General features: G+C 43.9%; 1 protein-coding gene across 7 annotated transcripts in view; it reads right to left on the reverse strand.

The window, feature by feature from the left end:
- Positions 1-20,214, reverse strand: part of Arid5b (AT rich interactive domain 5B (MRF1-like)) — a 186,833-nt gene that overhangs the window by 37,546 nt on the left and 129,073 nt on the right. For 6 of the 7 annotated variants that reach the window (XM_030245281.1, XM_030245282.1, XM_006514130.3 and 3 more), the window contains one exon: positions 4,926-5,038. In XM_030245281.1, coding sequence (XP_030101141.1) covers positions 4,926-5,038 — 113 coding nt within the window. Of the gene's footprint in view, positions 1-4,925; positions 5,039-6,417; positions 6,843-20,214 lie in introns of those variants that run through there. The other variant, XM_006514131.4, reaches the window with a different exon arrangement.

Consider the following 20,214-nt stretch of genomic DNA (forward strand, 5'->3'; position numbering starts at 1 on the left):
CAGCCTCCACAGATCCTTCTGAGCTCTAAGCACATGAGAAGGTTTCTGTTTATTTATTGGAGGGGGAAACACATCCCCTCTAAGAGGGATTTGTTACTGCTCATTCTCTCAGACAAGCACACTGCTTTCATTGCTTCAGACTGGTCTCACAAGAATAACACTGTCTGGGCACCTCAGCGGGGTCGCCAGAGATGACTCGTAATTTCTAAGGGGCTGAGGAAGTAGGGTAAAGACATTTTTTCCACATAACATTTTTTTACTGACAATGTCCTCAAAAGTTTGCCCTCTGTGACATCGCAGGAAGAAAGAGAGCCTCTGACTTTTTTACACCATCACCAATATTCCCTGCCAAGTACTAGGTTGATAAGCCTAAACTTATGCACACCATAGTTTATTGGCATCGGAAATCATCTAAGCATCCTAGTTTTCATCCGTATCGCCTTGGTGGTTTACATTGGTACCCAAGTGCTGTTGTAGAGCACCCAAGTGTTGTTTCAGTCTCTCATTGGCCACCCTTGCAGACTAGGTTACATCAGCAGGCTTGCCAGCAAGGTCCAAGGAACCGCTTGTCTCTCTCCACCTACCCAGCACTGGGGTTATAAGCATGTGCAACCATGTCAGCTTTGTTAACATGCATTCTCTAGATTGAACTGAGGTCTTCATACTTACAGGACAAGCATTTTAAACACCTGGGCTATCTCCCTAAATTTTATGTGCATGCCTGTCATGAGGTAGGTCATTGCTGTCCAAAGAATGTAGAAACTGAGGCACAAGCAGCAGGAATACATGTGTTTAAGTGTGTAAGGTGGACTTAATAAAAATGTGAAATCCGGTAGTCAAAACAAAGTTTCAAGTTAAAAGATTCACATCTTATTTGCAGGTATGACAACATCTATGGCTGAGAAATACGGTTGGTCATAGGTATATGTAATACAGGCATCACAGCATCTTCTACTGACTGAGAAATGTGATTTATCAAGTCACACAAAAACCAAAACCAGGTGGTTGACAAATCTAAAGGGCTTCTTTGCTTCTACTGGGTACCCAGCCAATGAAGAGAAAGAACCCTATACCCGTGATTGCCTTCAATGAACGATGCAACCTTATATGCTTCACCCATGCTAGGCCATCTACAGGAACTACAAAAGGTGACTGACTAGACCCATGTTATAGGAGAAAAAGACTGAAGCTCACTGAGGCTGGAGATCTTGATGCGGTGCCTGTGAGCTGCCTCATTCACAACACCTAAGTCTGGAGCTCAGGTCTAACTGCTTTCAACTGCTTTCAAGCCTCAACTGTGCTCAGGGAAGAAAGGCTAAACGCTGGGTATAAAACAGGCCGAGGCGTAAGTTTGCAGTGATAACATGTTGACTATCACTGTTATTAGAACAGAGCCATCTCCATTAGGGGACTATGAGTTTTGCAGATAGACAGATGTGCCACCCTCTGCTTGTGTGTTCAAGAAGAGAAATCCTGGAAATGGAAAGAAAACCTTTGGGGTGGAAGCGAGGTGGGGGGGTGCTGAAGTAGCTAACCAACCCTCTCTGTTAATGACAAAGGCTTCAAGTAAGACCATGCTGCCACCTGCTGAACTCCATCCTGTATCCTAGGGGATCCTCTAACAGGATGAAGGATGCTCAGCAAGATGGTAACAAGTGGGTGGTGGCTTGCATCTCAGGCTAGCTTGATATGTTTCTCAGTACAAGCGAGCTTTCTGTTCCCCGTAAGACTCAGTCAAGTTTTTTGTGTGTGTGTGTGTGTGTGTGTGTGTGTGTGTGTGTCACCCAATTTACTCAAAAAACATTCCCAGTATTTTAGTCTACTTAATTATTATAATTCAAGTATTAAAATGGAAATAGCATCTAGTGCTCATGTTGACCTTGAGAGAGTATGACCTTTTAATGGTGGCAGTTAGGTTCCTGACCTGAGCCATACACACCTGCTGAACTCACCAAGAGCACTGGGATTTTCAGAGTGACTGACAGCATGCTAATTAGAGAAGCAATGTTTCATGTTCTCAACGAAGCTGCATACCTATTTGACACTAATCACATTCGTCTACACAACTGAGTTATAACCACTCTCTCCATCAGCAGGGCAAGCCAGCCGGGCTGAACCAGTAACAAACAGGCTGTACTTCTAATCCAGACATGGTCAACAACTTGAGATGAAACCCTCAGCTTCTTGGGAAAACAAGAATGATCACTCCCAGTTTGGAGGACGAATGAGATGAATGGTACTGAAAACTAATGCAAGCATCACCATTGCAACACGCTTACCACAAAAGGATGTGACATAAGAGGACACCCAGCGTAGCATACTTTGCCTTTCTATGCTCCTTTCAACATGGAAACCACCTGTTACATGTCTAATCTTTAGAAAATGCTTAACACACATGCATGTGCACATGCATGCATTTGTGCTGCGTGTACACACACACACACACACACACACACACACACACAATCATTTACTTTCCATCACTAAAGATCTTTCCTCTAAGATAGTTGACCAAGCCTCTGCTATGGACCTTCTGCTGTAACGGGATTGGAACTGATCTTATTCACAATCCCTTCCTAGGGCTGGGTACTTTTTCTTCTCATGAGACATGTGCTGTCTTCAGAAAGCCACAGAATTCTCTCTCCAAGGAAAACCGTATGCTCCAAAGATGCTGTCCTGTTAACATTGAGAGCCTGCAAACTTTCGAAGGTGATGTCATGACCACAGAAAACCCCGTTCACCTCTTCTGGAAGGTTTGCTGTGTGGAGCTGCAGGAGGCTGGCATTGATCCACGGTTAGAAACGGTCTGTGTGAGGCACTCTGAGAACACACATAGGTCTGAGAGCCAAGTGGCTCACCGGCACATAAAACACTGGTTCAAGTTCCCAAAATAAGCAGACGGTCACATCTTTACCGCAACATTTCGTGGCAAAAGACCACTTTAAGACCCAAGTGTCTTTTTAAGTGGCTCTCCTGGTCCCAAGCGTGGTTTGTTCCTCCTGCAGGATTTTCTAGACACGTGCCAACAGATAAACTCACCATGCTTTAAAATTCATCTTTCCCAGTTAGAGGATTTCTCCAGACCCATTAGAAAATACTTGAGGCAAGACTGTAATCCAAGGCTCCAAAAGCTAAGACGTCGGACCAGTTCCCAGGAGCTGACCACAGCACGGGAACACTGGAAGGGGGTGTGTCCCATGGTGACCATTTTCAGTGGCAGCATTAGTGAAAAGAGGGGTGAAGAGAACCCCAGGCTTGGCTGTCATCCCTCATTAAAAAGAGTAAGTCAGTGCACACCGAACGCAGTCCATGTATTCAGTAGCTGTTGGTTTCTTCTGGTCTCTGAGTCCTAGGTTGAGTTTTGTAAATCCCACACATTAGTAGTAATTCCAAATAACAAGGATCGATTGGCACTTCATCCCGGTGGCCTCAGATTTGGAATATTCTGGAAGAAACATAGCATGGGCTCTGCTTTCTCTGTTGAGTGTCGCCATTGTAAAACCTTAGCTTCCTCCATGTTACCTTGTGGGACTCTCAGGATGCACCTGAGGGAAAGAGGAGTCCCTGCTGCCTTCTTCACTCAAGGCCGTAGAAAGCAAGGCCCTGGGTAGTGGTTCCAGGGCTAAGTTGCTCAAATCATGAGAAAATGTCTTTCACGGTATCCGTGTGAGTTTGCTTACACAGAGTTAAGTGAACAGAGGCTAAGCCCTGCCGGAGAATGCTGGGCTTGCATTTAGCCAGCAAAGTGGGGAAAACAAACAAAGAAACCAAAAACAACCACACTTCTGTAGATTGATTTTAAAATTAAAAAACAAAACAAAACAAGACAAAAAAAAAAAAAACCCTTTGAAATCTTGGGAGCATGACAAATTCCTAACAAAAGAACCTTCAGATCTTTGTGGTTAAGAGTCACACTTGAAGATAAGATTTGCCAGAATATAAAAACTCATGGTTCACTGGGTTCACACCGGGAAGGGGAGAGAGGACCCAGTCCAAGCACCAGCAGGCCGGCTCTATAAGTTCAAGCCATCGTTTTTCCTATGTCAGAATCTTCATCAATAATCAACATGCCCCACCCCCAACATTCAGAGCTTTAACGCTTACACCTGGACATGTTTTCTCAATCCCAATCTGATCTGGATGGATTAGAGCTGTCGTTGGCCTTAGAAGCAAACACCAGACACCGACATCCAAGAGCTGGAATGTGGAACTGTGACCCAGGCTCACAGAAGTCAAAAAAGACAAGTCTAAAAATATGAAGTGACACTTCACTAAATACTTCCAGTGCACACACTGCAAAGATTTCAAAGAATGCTCATTCAAAATGGGCCAAATAAATGCTTTCTTTCTGCATCCAGAGAGATCTTCAAAAACCCTCATACCCTTTTATTTGCATGCATATTCTTTTCCATGCATCTCTAATATGAATTAGAGGTGACTTTGGGAGAAAAAAAAAAAACATGACCAAAAAGGATTAATTCTAGCCACTTCTAATTTCATCTCCAGTTAATCTCTGAAGCATATTTAGATGTGTCCACTCAGAGAGAGGATGGTTCAGTTGTTCTATTTTTGATCCGGAGCAGAGTAAACTATGTCATTGTGTCATCTGGTATAAGATCTCAACCCAAGTGACGTGCGCACTTAATCACGTCCTTTACTGAACAAGCCAAACTGGGAGGTGAGAAGTCTTTCTGTTGACTAATCAAAATGCTGGCCCTCCTAGCAGATCCCAGTCCCCCACACCCCCACTCCCTGCCACTAGGAAGTGTCCAGAAGTGCAAAAGCCAAAAGCAAATTCTGAATTGAACATGGTCACCAAGACATCAGATATCAGAAAGGCCAAAGGGAGAACTCCACAGAAGCATCAATCAATCAATCAATCAATCATTCACTCAGGAGGAGTCTCAGTGGACAACCCACCTTACCTTGCTGATAACTTTACCGTCACAGTTATTGTTGGGGTCCTTTGAGCCACTGAAGGAATCTCTTCTCTGGGGACATGTTTTCTTTTTGCGTGGTCTGCCTTTAAGATTTGGCGCTGAAAACAAATGGAAAATCATTGTCAGACCCAGAAGCCTTACTTACTATACAGTGTTCAGCTCCGACAGCTGAAACACAGGTCAGCCATTAACTCTTATTGGATACTTCTGTCTCTGAAGGGATCTTGGTAGGTGCGAGACTTTCTGTGCTCTGCTCTTAAAGATAAAGTATCAACTTTCCCAAGTGTGATTAATATAAATAAAATGAGGATGATAAGGAAAACACAAATCCTCCCCCTGCCCTCCCACTCGTGTACCCTCCCTCCCTCCCCCCATCACTGCTGTCAGAATAGAAGTACCCCTGGTCAGACTTGGAGATCAGTCCTCCTGTTTGTTTGGTTTCTTGGTTTTAGAAACCCAAAGGACCAGCCAGCCTGTGATGTCATCACAGTAAAGTAACATCTAAAAACATCACTCTTAGGAAGCCTTTCAAGACAGCAGTGTTGTCTCAAATCACAGTCCCGGATGAGTGAGAGAGAAAGGCTCATAGTAACAAGCTGCCACTGCACGCGTTTTCTGAATAATACTCTGGCCAGCATGTCTCAAATCTCAGCAAATCTGGCCAAGACATTGAGTCAGCATGTTCTTTTTTTCCTCCTCAGTATATTTTTATGAAGATCTCGAGGGTTATTTAAAATAAATTCCAAAGCTTACACTGGGGTTAGCCTGACTCCTGTGGAGGTTGATTTTGTGTGTGTGTGTGTGTATGTGTGTGTGTGTGTGTGTGTTATTAAAGCCATAGTTACAAACGACACAGGTGATACTGATCTTGGGTTGTTTATGGGGTGTCCTGACTGCTCTCCTACCAGCTTTCTCATTCAACTTCATCAGTCATTCAAGTCCCAGAAAAAAAAAAAAATCTAAAACCAACCAACTCATTGAGCTTCCCTTAACCAACTCCAGATAAATGCCTCCCCACACCCCAGCCCCCGTCTGCCCCCAAACAAGCCCTCCAGAGCTCTCAAAGCACATATGTTTATTACTTAGAGGGACAGTTACTGGGGAAAAAAAACTCACGTCTGACCGCCAGGGAGCCTCTTAATTATTATTTACCTCTGGACACACAGGGTTAGCCGCTGGTGCCTTTAGGACATTTTAGGTTGGACTCAATTTACATACACACGACTTCCTACTAGTTTGTTTTTCTGCGGCGGTAAGGAGTGAAACGCAGCTAAGGCAACACTTTCTTTCCAAAGTAGGGAGTGTGGGTTAATAAAGCTGTTAATGAAGCTGAAGGCTCAGGCTCCCCTTCCCGAACTGCCATTCTCATTCCAGTCTCAAAAACCACTGGTCTCAAAGTCCACTCCAGAAAACCTGCCTGGAATTTTCCTAACGTAAAGTCACAAGCAAAATCAAGCGAAGAGAAAACAGACGTTACCCATTCCAGTCGCCAAACATCTGCCTGATCGATGCCTGTGCTCAGGAAAGCTCCGGCAGGGGACGGTTCCCCAGCCGCATCCCTGGGAGTCTGGTCTTGGTGTGGATATCGGCTTCCTAGCTGCGAGGAGGCTCAGCGCTGCTCGCATGTCCCCTCCCCCGGCTCCATTACTCATGTAAACACACTGCAGTGACTAGCACGGGTGTGTGGGATGGGCTCTGAGCACTTAGATTGAGCTGCCAGACTGGCAGAGAAGACTCTGCATTCTCCTCCTCCCTGGCTCGGGCTTCCTGACTGCGCCCAGCCTGTTTGGTGGCTCCTGACCTCTGGCTCTTTGGTGGGAGCTCAGAGCCCAGTTCCGAGAACTTGCTAGGTCCACAGCCTGGAGCCAGGGTGTGGACTGTTTTGTTTAAAGGACTTTGTGTAGCTCGGAAGCTTTTTCACAATGACCCAAGTGCTCAGGCTTTAATGAGCTAGGGGTAGGACTTACTCTCAAGTCCCCTTATCAAAATAACAGCTCTGCAGTGAGCAGGCAGAAGCAGACAGGACTAGAGAGAGGAGCTCTGAGAGATCCCCTCAGCCGAAACGGAACAATATGGCCTCTGTTCTGAGACTTGTCAAAGCCATCTTTTCCCTCCTCACATTTTTGAAAAGCACTTAAAACCTAAAAGGCCTTTATTTCCAGAGAAGCTGTCAAAGCCCAAAGGCCCTGTCTAAAGACAGAGCCTTGCACTGAACCCTGAGTTTTAAATAGCAAAGCAAAAGTTCTGAGAACCTGCGAGAACCACCCTGAAACTGGGTTGATTTCCTCATCTTTGGGGCTGTTTTCAGAACCCAGATACCCAGCAGATTCTGGGAACTACCAAGGTTAGAACGGAGGAGACCAAGCATACCGATCACACAACTCTAAATATGGAGTCTTTGGTTCTTAATTGGCCAAGGCCCTGCAAATGAAAACCCGACTTTTACTTCCAACTAGGATTCCCCTCCCCCCAGTCCCCCACTCCACCCAGCATAGTCTTTGTATTCTTTGTCCGGAAGGCTGGGTACAGCATTGTTATACCTGAATGGACCATCTTTGAGGGTGGGGCCATTGGCTTTGACTCTCATTTACATAACATTAGGGAGGTAGCTTTGTGTCACCGGAATTTGTTGAATGAAAGAATGTGACTAATGGAAACACAAATACCCACATAACTCATCGCATCCTTGTAAGAAAGTGGAGGCTGCCAACTTGGATCACGTGACACATGTGTCACGCTGGGAACTTTTGTACCTTACCTCCGATGCTTTGGCGACCTAAACTAGAAGCTTGAGGTAACAGGGGGACAAGGGATAGAAGCCTTGGCTTCCTGACTACTGTCAAACCTTCGCCTTCACCACAGCCTTGGACCCCATATCAGTCACGAACCGAACCGTCAGTGTGCTAGGGGCGGTGACCATAAAGAACTGGTGACCGGAACCCCATAATGCAACAGGAAACCTTCCTATTTCCTAAGACCCTCAGTGGAGCTTTGCGACTGGGGATGGGGGTTGGGGGGGATAACAAATATTCCGCCCCTGAGTTATACCTACTTTCCTCCAGGGTAGAGAAACAAATCGTTCTCTATACCAATGATTAAAAAGTGAATGCTCCACGGTGGAGTAGTCTGGGTAAAGCAGGACTTTGAAGCTCATTCTCTCATAAGAGAAACATCCCTTCACCTTCCAGCCATCCTGAATACTCTACTTATTCCCTCCTGGAAAGCAAGTGTCAAATCCAAGGTCCCGAGTCTTGCTTTGAGGGAAGAGTGATCTCTCGGGTCCAAGGTCTACTCTCACCAGTGACAGCTCTGTCATCAGAGAGGCTTCCTCAGGCCAGAAGCAGCGACCCACAGCCAGACATCACACACACAGAGACTACATTAGAGGTCACCATCAGATCCTGCCCCCTCAGAGTTCAGGGAATCCCTTGGAAGAGTAGGTAAAAAGGGAGTCAGAAGGGACCAGGAGAACATGGCCCCGGGAATCAACTAAGCAGCATAGAAATGAGCTCACACAGACTGAAGCAGCAAGCGCGGGGCCCACGTGTGTCCGCACAAGGTCCTCTGACTATATAGTATAGCTATTAGCTTAGTAGGTTTATGCGTCCCTGACTGTGAGGAGGAGTGGGTCTCTTACTCTTGTGCATGCTCCTGGGGCTCCTTTCCTTCTCTCATTTGCCACGTCCCACTTCAATATGATGGCTTTTTTGCTTCCCCGTATCGTATTTTATTATCTCACTTTCAGTTGTTATCTCCTAGAAGCCCGTTCTTTTCTAAGGAGAGACGGAAAGGGAGTGTGGATCCGGACAGGAGGCAAAGTAGGGAGGAACGGGGAGGAAGAGAGGGAGAGGAAACCAACATCAAGATACTGCACGAGAAGAGAATCTACTTTCAAATAGAAGAAAAAAAAGTAAAAAGAATAAAATAAAGACAATTAAGAAGACAAAACAAATGAATAAACAAAACCCCACAAAAATCAAGTGACTTTGTAAAGCTATTCTAATTTTGGCTACTTTCACTTGTACACATAACTCACAAGCCAGTGTAGTCTTGGGCCCTCAGAATTCAGTGTGTGAGTACGTATGTAAGTCCTCCTTACATCTGTACTCCTCCTCTTCCTTCTATATTTTATTTTGATGTTGGAAAGACATCTCAACAGTTAAAGAGTGCATACTCTTCTTATAGAGGACTTAAGTCCAGTCCTCAACACCCATTCCCAATGGCCTAACCCTAACTCTAGCTCAAGGGCATCTGATGCCATCTCCTGGTCTCCGAGGGCACTTGTGCTCCCTCACACACCTACACATGGGTGCTTCTCTGGTAGAACAGCAAGACCTCTTAACCACAGACCCGCTGTCTCTCTGGTCCCCACTTTGCACTCGGAAGAAAATAGTGTCTCATCCTTCCTGGGAATGTCTTAAGTGCCAGCCAGGGCTCTGTCTTCCAATAATAACTCCACTAAAGCTCGCAGCAAACTCGGGTGGTCAGCACTGTTATTATCCTCCCCATTCTACAGATCAGCAAACTGAGACTGTCTCAGACCACAAAACTGATTATCGCCAATGGGATTGCTGCCTGGGCAATTGTGATTTAGCCAGGGTCTTCCTGAGTAGCCACCCCACTCCCACTCCCAGTCACATAACTTCTTGATGAGTATACCAATCAACACCTCTGGCAGTCCACAACAAGCTTCCCAGCTTCCACTAAACCAAAACACCCTCAAATATCACGTGCTTCTGTGAGCCTAGCATGCACACAGCCTCTTCTGGACCCACCAGAGCAGGGCTCCTCTTCAGGTTGGGACTCGGCAGTCAGCAACAGGACTTCTGTTCAATGGCCTTAAGGATAGTTAAACTTGGTCAAAGCTTTATGCCGGAGACCCCTTTACAGGGGAAGCTATTGGCTGATGAGTGAGAGATTTCTCTGGTTGCAATGAAAACAAAACCTTTTTCTCTTCAGTTGTCCATCTGTCCATCTTCCTCTGCCAACCAACACATGCTCACGTTTGCAAAGCAGCTGCTATATTCGTAGACATTAACTCCCTAAGAAGCATGCTATACCTCCATGTTCAGACCATTGTTTTCTATTGTTACCATTTTCTTATCAGTGGATACAGTCTATCTTCTCTACAGCAGAGCAGCCACAGTTTGCTGTTTCTCTTTTTTTCTTAAAGGGACTATTTACCCAAACAAACAAACAAAAACAAGTAGGCGTTTGTATGTATCCACTTAGCTATGGGTTCAGACAAGTTACTCAGTCAGGCAGCTCACGTGTGGGAAACTCAGTCCAGATTCTAGAAATAATAATACAACAAAGGAAATGTAACTAGTTACTGGCAAGGCTCAAGCTTTTGGCTTAAATGTTGCTTACACACACACACACACACACACACACACACACACACACACACACACACACCCGCTGGGCTCTTCCTGTCATGGCCGTCATTTTTATTTATTTATTTTTTAATACCATTTATGATCTTGGAAATCCTACAAAGACAAACAGCTCTAAAAGCTGGATTGACTCATCGGCAAGCTAACAACCCGTTCTTCCCATTTTGGAGAGGTCTCTTCTCCCTGGCGACCACGCTACATATTCATTAGAGAAGTTCTTTGTGTCTACTGATAGCATAAAGGGTCTTACTTGCTGGGAGAGCCTGGAAATAGAGAAATGGAAAAAACAAACAAACATCATCTTCCTAAGAGTTGACTGTGTGTGTGTGTGTGTGTGTGTGTGTGTGTGTGTGTGTCTACAGGAGGTGAGTGGAGCATTAAGTCATTGAATTTTCAAACTGTGTGTATTTTAAATATGAGCCAGAAAGCAAACCCCTTGTTCCTGGTGATAGGTTACATTTCTGTAATGCCTTTCCTCTGAGGACAGTGAAGTTCTGGGAATTTTTCTTTATAGACAATAATCTTAAAATACCCTGGCATGTTTCAACATGGAGTATTGCTCTTTCTTGGGGGGTGGGGGGGGGAAGAGAGAAAAAAGAAATCTACCCTAATTTAGTTATCATTTACCACGTTCTATTTTCAATGTTTCCCTTTTGACTATTTAGAAACTTCCTCTTTCCGTCTAGCAAGAATGGGATGAATGTTTTTAGTTATTAATGTATGAGTCAAAGATTTACAAAGTGAGAATGGCAGAAGGCTTGATCAAAGCCACTCCTAAAATTTATGGGTGTAATAAAAGAAAGGCATTTTGCAGATAATCTCTTACAGAATTCCAGTTTTTAAATACTTGGGGGTAAAAAAAAATACAAACCCCAAAATCCAAAAAACAGCCTAAAAGCTCTCAGCCCTTTTGGTGGCTTTGCACCAAGCCAACATTTTAACATAAGAATTCATAAATGATTCCCTGAGATTTTAAATTCAAAACCCAGTGTCGGTCCGGGATGGCATGTTTGTAGCCAATATGTATTTACATGGTTGAAGCTTTCTGTGAATTCACAAAGCATGATTCCCACATAAGTTAAGACTCTGAGTTTATTTTTATTCTGTTTTTCTATAAACAGTCCTCCCCACCCAACAGAAAACATTGGAGAGGCACATGTATTGCCTGATCTGTGAGAGCCCACGGTCACTGACAGGTCCAACTTGGTCTTCTGGAAGCACTCTAACAGTAATTGATGGACAGCGAGCAGTAGAGACAGCCACACAACATTTGCAAGGACTTGGTAGTTGCGCTGACAATTCTTCTTAAAAATCTATTCACTCAAATAAAAGTATTAGAAAGAGGAACCCAGAGATAAGGACCCAGATTCTAGGGCCAGATTTTTTTTTTTTTTTTTTTGGTTTTTCGAGACAGGGTTTCTCTGTATAGCTCTGGCTGTCCTGGAACTCACTTTGTAGACCAGGCTGGCCTCGAATATCATACCTTGATGAACAACCGCAAGTCACATGCCCAGGATGAATTGTCACGTGGTCACACTAAGCATTACTGGTCTTCTGGAGAACTGGGCTATGAGTTCCTAGGTGCTATAGCCCAAGCCCCACTTCTGCTGCTGCTGGTACCACTCACTACAATTTAGCATTTCCACTGAACCACAGGTTCCTCACCGGATCCATGCTCTTCTGCTTTCCCAAAGGACAAGCAGTTCTTTTATTAGAAAGAGGTTGATAAATAAATAAATTAATAAATAAATAAGAAGATGGTATTATGCGACCCAGATCACTTTGGCTGTGTCAAAAAGTCACTCCGATTACTACCTGTCACTAATGAGAGTATATGACCAGGCTCCCTCTAACTAGGTGGAATGGGCAGCTCAAATCCCAAACAGCCGTGGACTTCAACTGACTGCTCAACAAACCATGTAAATAAACACCCTTGCGATATCATCCAAAACATGCCCGTCTTACTCACTCCTGGTTAACACTCCTGAATGCTGGGGCATTGTTAATGCCTCTGATCAACGGATTAGTAAATTCACAGGCATGCAATATGTGTAGTTCTTTCCTGATACACCCTCTTTCTTTCTCTCTCTCTCTTTCTCTCTCTCTCCCTCCCTCTGTCTCTGTCTCTGTCTCTGTCTCTGTCTCTGTCTCTGTCTCTGTCTGCCCGAGGTCTTCATTTCTCGGAAACACTTAAAAACACAGATTATTTCCCTCTGGCCCTTCCCCCACCAAGCTCATTTGTATTGCTAATTGGTTTGAGAGCATGTGACTCCAGTGTACTCCTGCATTAAAAACAAGCAAGCCTTCTCTGTAGTCAGGGCTTATCATAAGAAATAAGCTGATTTCTAGCCTTGTTTCCCTGGGAGACAGAAATGATCAAATACAATCCCGAAATGATTTAGATTCATAGTGTGGATTCTCCAGTCCCTAAGGGTACTCTATAGAAGGATGCTCACAGGACACAGTCGAAGAAGAAAGAGATGGTAGAAGCTTCTGACCATCTTTACAGGAAGCCAGAGAAGCCCTGAGATCTACCTGGGTATAGAGCTAGGAAGAGATTCTGGGCTGTTAGAGGATAGGCCCTTTAGAAGAAGGTTTTGGAAACAGGAAAGGCATTTGAAATCCAGACCATGGTCTCACATCCTCCCTCTGATCTGCATTGGCCAGTCAGAGGTCCTTGAAAGGATCAGACTCTTGGTGGAGGACCCTGTGGGCACTTTCAGGGGTGGTGGGCATGTCCCATAGATGTTGGGAAATGTATTCAACTCTCAGGTAACAGGTAATTCACCAAGGCCTGGATGGATGTGACCCAGGCCCTTGGTTTTCCACCACGAACAACGTGTTGGTTTTTCAGCCATGACAAAAGAGTATCACAAGTGGCTCCAACCTATGTAATCACATGTACTCAAAACTGTCCTTCCCTCCCTCCAGGGATCTGGTGGGGCATTTCCAGACCTATGACAGCCTGGATTTCCCAGGGGAGAAAATCACACACACACACACACACACACACACACACACACACACACACACACACACACACACACACACATACACACACACACAGAGAGTTAGAAAAATATGCTATTTCAACTCTGCTTTGCACTTTTTCTAAGAAGTCAGTTCTTGCCCATCTTCAGAAAAACATTAAGCAAATGCAGACTTAGCTTGTCTTGGCATGTTACCATTAACAAGGATGAATTATAATTTAACATTATTGTCTGTTTATTGTTTAAGGCTGTTTAAGTATCCACTGTGGATGTGTTTTTGAAGGATATTTTAATCCCCACAATTTCTGAAGGTCATAAAAACAGGACCTCATGAACTGAGAACAAATATTTCTCTCTCTCTCTCTCTTTCTCTCTCTCTCTCTCTGACAACCAGTAAAGTCGCTCCTTCCAGCCCACGATTGATACCCTCTGAGGTGCCCCTACTGAAAACAACTGCAGAGAACTGAAAGCTACATTTTGTTGTTGTTGTTGTTGTTTATTTGTTGCATCAAATGGCTTCAGAAGGAAACAGTAAACAGCACATTTAGACTCACATTAAAACACACCATTTTTGTTCTACCATCTCTCCAAGTTCGGGAATAAGATTGTCCATTTTCAACTCTGAAGGTAATTGATTTGCCAATTTGATAAAGGAAATGTTTCCCACTGGATATAAGTAAATGGTTGTTATGGTTTTGGTTTGGTTGCTTATGCACACATGGATTAGCGTGTATACTAACTCATTACAGACATGGATGAATACTTTAGGAGAAACAGTTTGGTTCCTAAATCCACACAACAAAAACAATAGAATAAGGTCCCAATTTATTTAAAAAGATATACAAAAGGAGTTTGTGCTGAAAATACAGTTATTAATTTCTTTATGCTGTCCGAAAGGACAATCTAACATGTAATGTTGTTCCTTCCTTCGAAATAAGAGTCCAGGGTCCTGCTGAGCTACAGTGCCAAGATGGGTGACCTGAATCCAATCCCTAGGACCCACCAGGTGGAAAGAAATAATTGGCCTCTGACTTCCATAAGTGCTTGGTGGTACATGACCCCACAAATAAAAATGTACCTTTTTTTTTTTTAACTAAGGAGGGGACAGCCTATGACTCAGTTTGTAAAGTATTTGCTATACCTGAGCAGCAGCTCATACTGCAAAGGCTCTTCAAAATCCTTCTGTACCATGGCTCTCAGTGACTGTATAGAAGAGAGTAGAAAATGCAGGATGGAGGGTCCAGAGGAGAAGAGAAAGGAGCCTGTGGTGTGGTGTGTGTGCAGAGGCAGCAACAGGGTCCCTAACTCCCAACAGTGATACATTCACTAGGGACAAGTGATTGTAACTGGGCTGGCTGGACAAGCTTGAGTGCTCTGTCATTGGAAAGAAGAGTTTGTGTCACAGTAGAACAGCAGGGCAGATGTTAGTGGAAACCATACCATGGATCTCATAATACTACTAGTAATACTAAATAATAATGATAGAGAAGGGTGAAGCTCCACGTGGTCAGTTAAAAGAAAACATTTCCCTTCCTGTGTAAAGTTGCTGCACCCAATACAGTCTCGGTGCCCACCGGCGTCTGCAGAGCCCTTGGAATGCCAAGCCTGAGCTGAGGTGTACTTTACGTATAAAACAGATTGGTACACAGATTGGTTTTCAACACGTGGGGCAGAGAGCAAATGATCTCACTGATAGCATTTTAAATCAAGCACATATTGAGATGATAACGACAGTTTGGCTATAATGGCTTGGATAAACTATATCATTCAAATGAATTCCACGTTTTCCCTTTTTAAACGGCAGATGGCTCTTGTTATCTTCCGGATGGGTGATGCTGGTTTGGACAACAATGTAATGTTAGGATCAGAGACGTATGCCCTCGGTCATGATTCAAAGGGCAAGCAAAACAGATCAACGTCTGAAGATAGAACAATTGGCCAAGGTCACAGCTCGAAAGTTCCAGTACAATGTCAATGTAGAGTCCTGTTTGCGGTGATATTTTCTGTCACGGACAGATGTTAGTACCCCAAAACTGCTGATGCTGGGATCTCTGCAAAGTTCAAATCTAGTAATTATTGACTCGAGGCTACTAAATGCCCTGATGTGGTTGCTAGCACATTAAGATCCTTCACTAAGGTACCAAGTAAAAACAGATTGGGGGAGGGCGAGAGGGAAGGAGACAGGGAGAGAGGGAGGGAGGGAGAGGGAGAGAGGAGCTCTGACTCCTCATGAGCTATTTTGATGCGTTGACGACATGAACTGTGTGTAATGTAAGACGCTGCAATCATTCAGTGCAGACACGATATGAGAAAATGGAACTTGAGCGAGTTTGGCCAATCCCAAGTAGACGTTGCCCTGACCACAAATTGCCGAATGAGTTTGCAGTCCAACTGCGTTTGCCTTTTAAGAGATCTCATTTGAAAGTAAGTAGAGGGGTCAGATGCAGTCAGCCTTCAAGGCAAGAACATGACCTTCCTGGCACAGTCCAGCTGCGTCGGGTCCCACAGTTTCACACAACGCATTGCCAATAAGTCCAGAGAACTTGGACGAAAGAAACAGGTTTCAGTTCTGGGGACTGTAGAGGAGACAAGGACTTTATCACCATCCTTAGTATCGAAAGGACCAGCAAGAAGACAGGGCGACAGAACAGGGACTTTGTTGTGCACACCTGGAGACAGGAGTTTGATTCCTGGAACCCATCCATGTCAAGGTCTATGGAGAGAACCAAATTCTACAAAGTTGTTCTCTGATCTCCGTCCTCATACCCATAACACATCATGTGCATGTGTGTGCATGCACATGCACTCGATATAAAATAAATATAATAAAAGACCGTCGGACATTGTTCTGATAGTGGCTATCTAAAACCAGGTCGGCCTAGTATCTCGCCCTTCTACGTAACCAATCACAGGGTCTGAAATGAGAGTCCATTCCCTCTGACTCCTCAGCTTTGGTTTCTCTGACAGTGGCCGCGCAGAACTGTAGCTAGCAACGAATCAAAAGCTACGCCCCTCCTGGACTGAACTGCTTCCTTTTATTTTAAAATGACCCTAACACACGAGAGCGGTAGTGGTGGCTACGGAAATAAATCCAGGTTAGGCAGCGAGAGGAGCCTCTAAAACACCTAAGGCTTTATGCTGAGGGATGAGCAAGATCACAGTAGGATCAACACAACACAAGATGGATATTTTACTGCAGGATACTTAGAAGGTGATCATTTTAAATGACATGTTTGTGATGGATTCAGCCTGCAGTGAAACACCCTGACTATGTGCCCCTGGGATATTGGTGATAGCCATAGAGGTTTTTGTCTTTCTCCCAAGCTCTTTTATAGCACATGGTATACATATTTTGGCCTCCAACCTTATAAACTCATGTCCAACTGCCAGTAGACAGTTATCTAACACATGGGGTCACCACAAAAAAGACTCCTTATTTGGGTAAAAGTCCTTGTCTGCCCCGGTATCTCTGTATTTCCTCTCAGAAGAAATTTATTTGGATTATTTACTGTTCAGGATACCCAGAGGCTTCAAGTGTGGCGATTGAAAGGCCAAGAAATAAAATCCTTAGCAAGTTAAAACACATAGCTTGTTATTAGAACCATTTCTGGCTTTGTTAGAAAACTCTCTATTGCCCTCTTGTGGTATATCAGGGTGATGCGCAGGGATGACCACAAAAACCTCAGGAACTAACAAGAAAGTTTACTCAAATACAGGTAAGGCACTGATCTCTGAGGGAGAGACACAAGTGTGAACCACAACGTTAGGCTGTTTTTATATGTACCATAATTTACATTTAGTAGGCCTCCTTCACGATGTCAGGTGCTGTGAGGTCAGGCTGGTGGGGCCTTTATATGGAAGTTTAGAACAATGTATTTCAGGAACATAACGGAGTCACTGTATCTATGGCCATAGCTGTTATAATTTGTAGTCAATTGAGTTTAACGAATTTTATAACTGTTAAAAAAATCATGCCCACATTTTAAAAGTTCCTTCATAACCAAAAATAGGCTGATACTCCAACTGGTTTGGAATTACAGGAACCGAGGAAAGATGTCTTGAATAACTCCCTAATATGGAAGAAAAACCACTAAATACAAAAAGGGCCAGTTCATTTGTTTCTAACAATAGGCAGTATAGAGAAAGTTGGAATTTATAAGACCAAGGAAAGGAATAGGCTGCATCATTCCATGTTTAACAGTAATAATAATAATAATAATAATAATGATGATTTCTAAAATCTAGCTTCCAAATTCAATAATCAATTATGCAATTTGGTGTTTAATTTGGTTTTAAAATTGTATTTCCAATCTCTGCTTTGTGATTTTGGATAATTTCTTGCTGTATGGGCCTGTCCCCCCCCCCCCCCCAAAGCAAACAAACTTGGAATTAAAACAAACCCTGAGCGGCTAAAAGAGCTGAGGGATCCAAAACTGCAGAGCCCGGGACACAAAAGAGCAAGGCCTCTGTCCTCCGATTTCCAGCCAAAGCACCAAGCACCGGCCCTCCAAGTCTTTTTAAATAGAGCTGCTTCCCCGCCCAGCATGAACCCAAATGTTCTGTAATTCTAAGATGGTTTTAGGAACAGATTTATCTTGACTTGGCCTCAACTCCAGTTTTTGTAGCAACAGTTGTTTGGTTTTCGTCTTTGAATTGACAAAGTCCTTAAAGTAACTCTACTATAAAATTAAACAGCTGTGCCTTCTTTAGCCAAACATGACTGCTGTCTTATTTCTGTGTGTGCTGTGGTACGAGCTGAACATGCTCTTTCTTCTGTGTCCTCTCACTAAAAAGAAAATTCCAAAAGGAATTCTCTAGTGAGCCTTGCTTCTCTTTTAAAGATAATAATAATAACAATAACAGCAATAATAGTAATAAATAGAGGGGTGGTATTTGCTGGCCTCTGATGCGCATCTATTTGTGAGCACAGGCGTTTACACACAGGGCTCTTGCTCAAAGGGCTTTTGTTTAATTCCTATTATGATAGGAAATATGACACGCTGCCCCCCAGTAGAATAACAAGCTTGTGTGGCAGAAAGACAGACATGACTGCTGCTCTTGCAGATGGGAAGAGTGAACAGCTTTAAATGGTGGCAGGGAAAGCAAAGAAACGTTCACAGAGGCCACGATTAAATTTAGAATTTGACTCCTGGCCCAGGTCTTGAACCAGAACCATGTGAAGGCTCTCATTCTTTGGGATCAACAGAAGGAACAATTTGAAAACATTCTTTTGGCATTCTTAAGCATTGCTTTGGGCTCAGGGAAGTGAGGGTAGGGGCGGGGCCTGGACACAATACAAAGCTTCTAGGTGCCACACCTTGCCACATAGCTCCAGGTATAGACAACTAGATCTAGGCTGCCTGTGTTCTAGGAGCTCACAGAGGCTAGAGTTAATTGAGAACTGACACTTGGCACGGGGGCTCGAACCAGAACCACGGGAGAGCTGTCATTCTTTGGGACCAATAGAACAATTTGTTCTAGGTTTGAGGGTTCTTGTAAACCTTGCTCTAAAATGCAGAGAGAGACCTGGTAAGACATGAAGTATGGGGAGCCACGCTTGACAGACCAACTGGTAACAGAAGACCATGGTGAGGAGCTAGAATATTGATAGCTCTGTGACTGCTGAGTTCTTCTGGGTAATTTACAGAGCACCTCCATTCCACAGCTTCAAGAGCCGGGGAGATCGTTCAGGTTGTAAGGGGTTTGCCATATAAGCACAGAGGCCTGAGTTTAGATCTCTGGAAATCAGTCAAAAAGTAGGGTGTAGTCGTTGTAGACCTGACCCACCCTGCAATCCTTCGGTCACTTCTCCAGATGTGTGGGGGTGCCTTTGTCCACAGACACTCTCTCGGGTTTCTTGTACCCATCACGTATTGTCTGTCTCAGCAGACTCTTAAAGAGATGGTAGGTGCTTGATGTACGGTGATAGAACTCGCAGAACTCTGTATTGAGTTTTGAAACCAGTGCCTGTCACTTAATATGAGATTTAGTAAATTCTTTACTATTTTTGTGTGCATATGTGTGTGTGTGTGTGTGTGTGTATGTTGTGGGTTCAAGTTCCACCTTGTGTCGGGACTCGAATCCACAAATGTGTGTGTTTATGTGTGTGAGTGTGTATATGTGTGTGTGTGTGTGTGTGCCCTCATAGGCCAGAAGGTGCCATTGGGATCCTTTGGAGTTGGTTGTTAGCCAGTAATGGGTGCTGGGAACTGAACTCAGGTCCTCTGCAAGAGCAGAAAGGACCTTTAAACCACACAATCATCTTTCCATTCCCTCAGCATAGAGCGAGGCTTTGTTAAACTGCATAGATTGCTGGCTCCGCTGGGGCAAACATATACCTCTAGAGAGGGAAGGGTGGCTGGTCTACCCCTTATCTTTGTGCCTACAGCATTTTCCCTCAATCAAGATCACCATTAATTAGGGGAAGTGGGAGTAGCATCTACATAGATACCTATTGGTCTAGCGAGCCTGAAGCCCAAGAAAAGCCAGAACACCAAAGGAAAGCAAAATGTTTTCATAGGGGAGATGTTATACCAGGAGGGCTTTTAAAGACCTCCATCCCTACAAAACTGCATTAAAAAAAAAATCTTGCGGATGCTAATCTGGGCCCATTGATAACATAGAAATGAAATTGAATTTCCAATAAAGATTTTGAAAACAGCGATCAATAAAATAGGAGACTAATCTGCAGTTAAAAGTTCCCAGTAATGGGGATAGTCTAGAGATTTCCTAAATAATGCTTTTATCTTGATTGCAAAATAATCCCCTGTCACAAAAAAAAAAAAAAAAAAAAAAAAAAAAACAAGGCGAATCAAGGTAGAGAACCATTCAGTGGGAATTAAAATGTCATGCTTTACAGGGAATAAAGTGTCGCAATCACCAGAGAAA

This window comes from Mus musculus, chromosome 10, assembly GCF_000001635.26.
Source record: "Mus musculus strain C57BL/6J chromosome 10, GRCm38.p6 C57BL/6J".
NCBI classification, from domain to species: domain Eukaryota; kingdom Metazoa; phylum Chordata; class Mammalia; order Rodentia; family Muridae; genus Mus; species Mus musculus.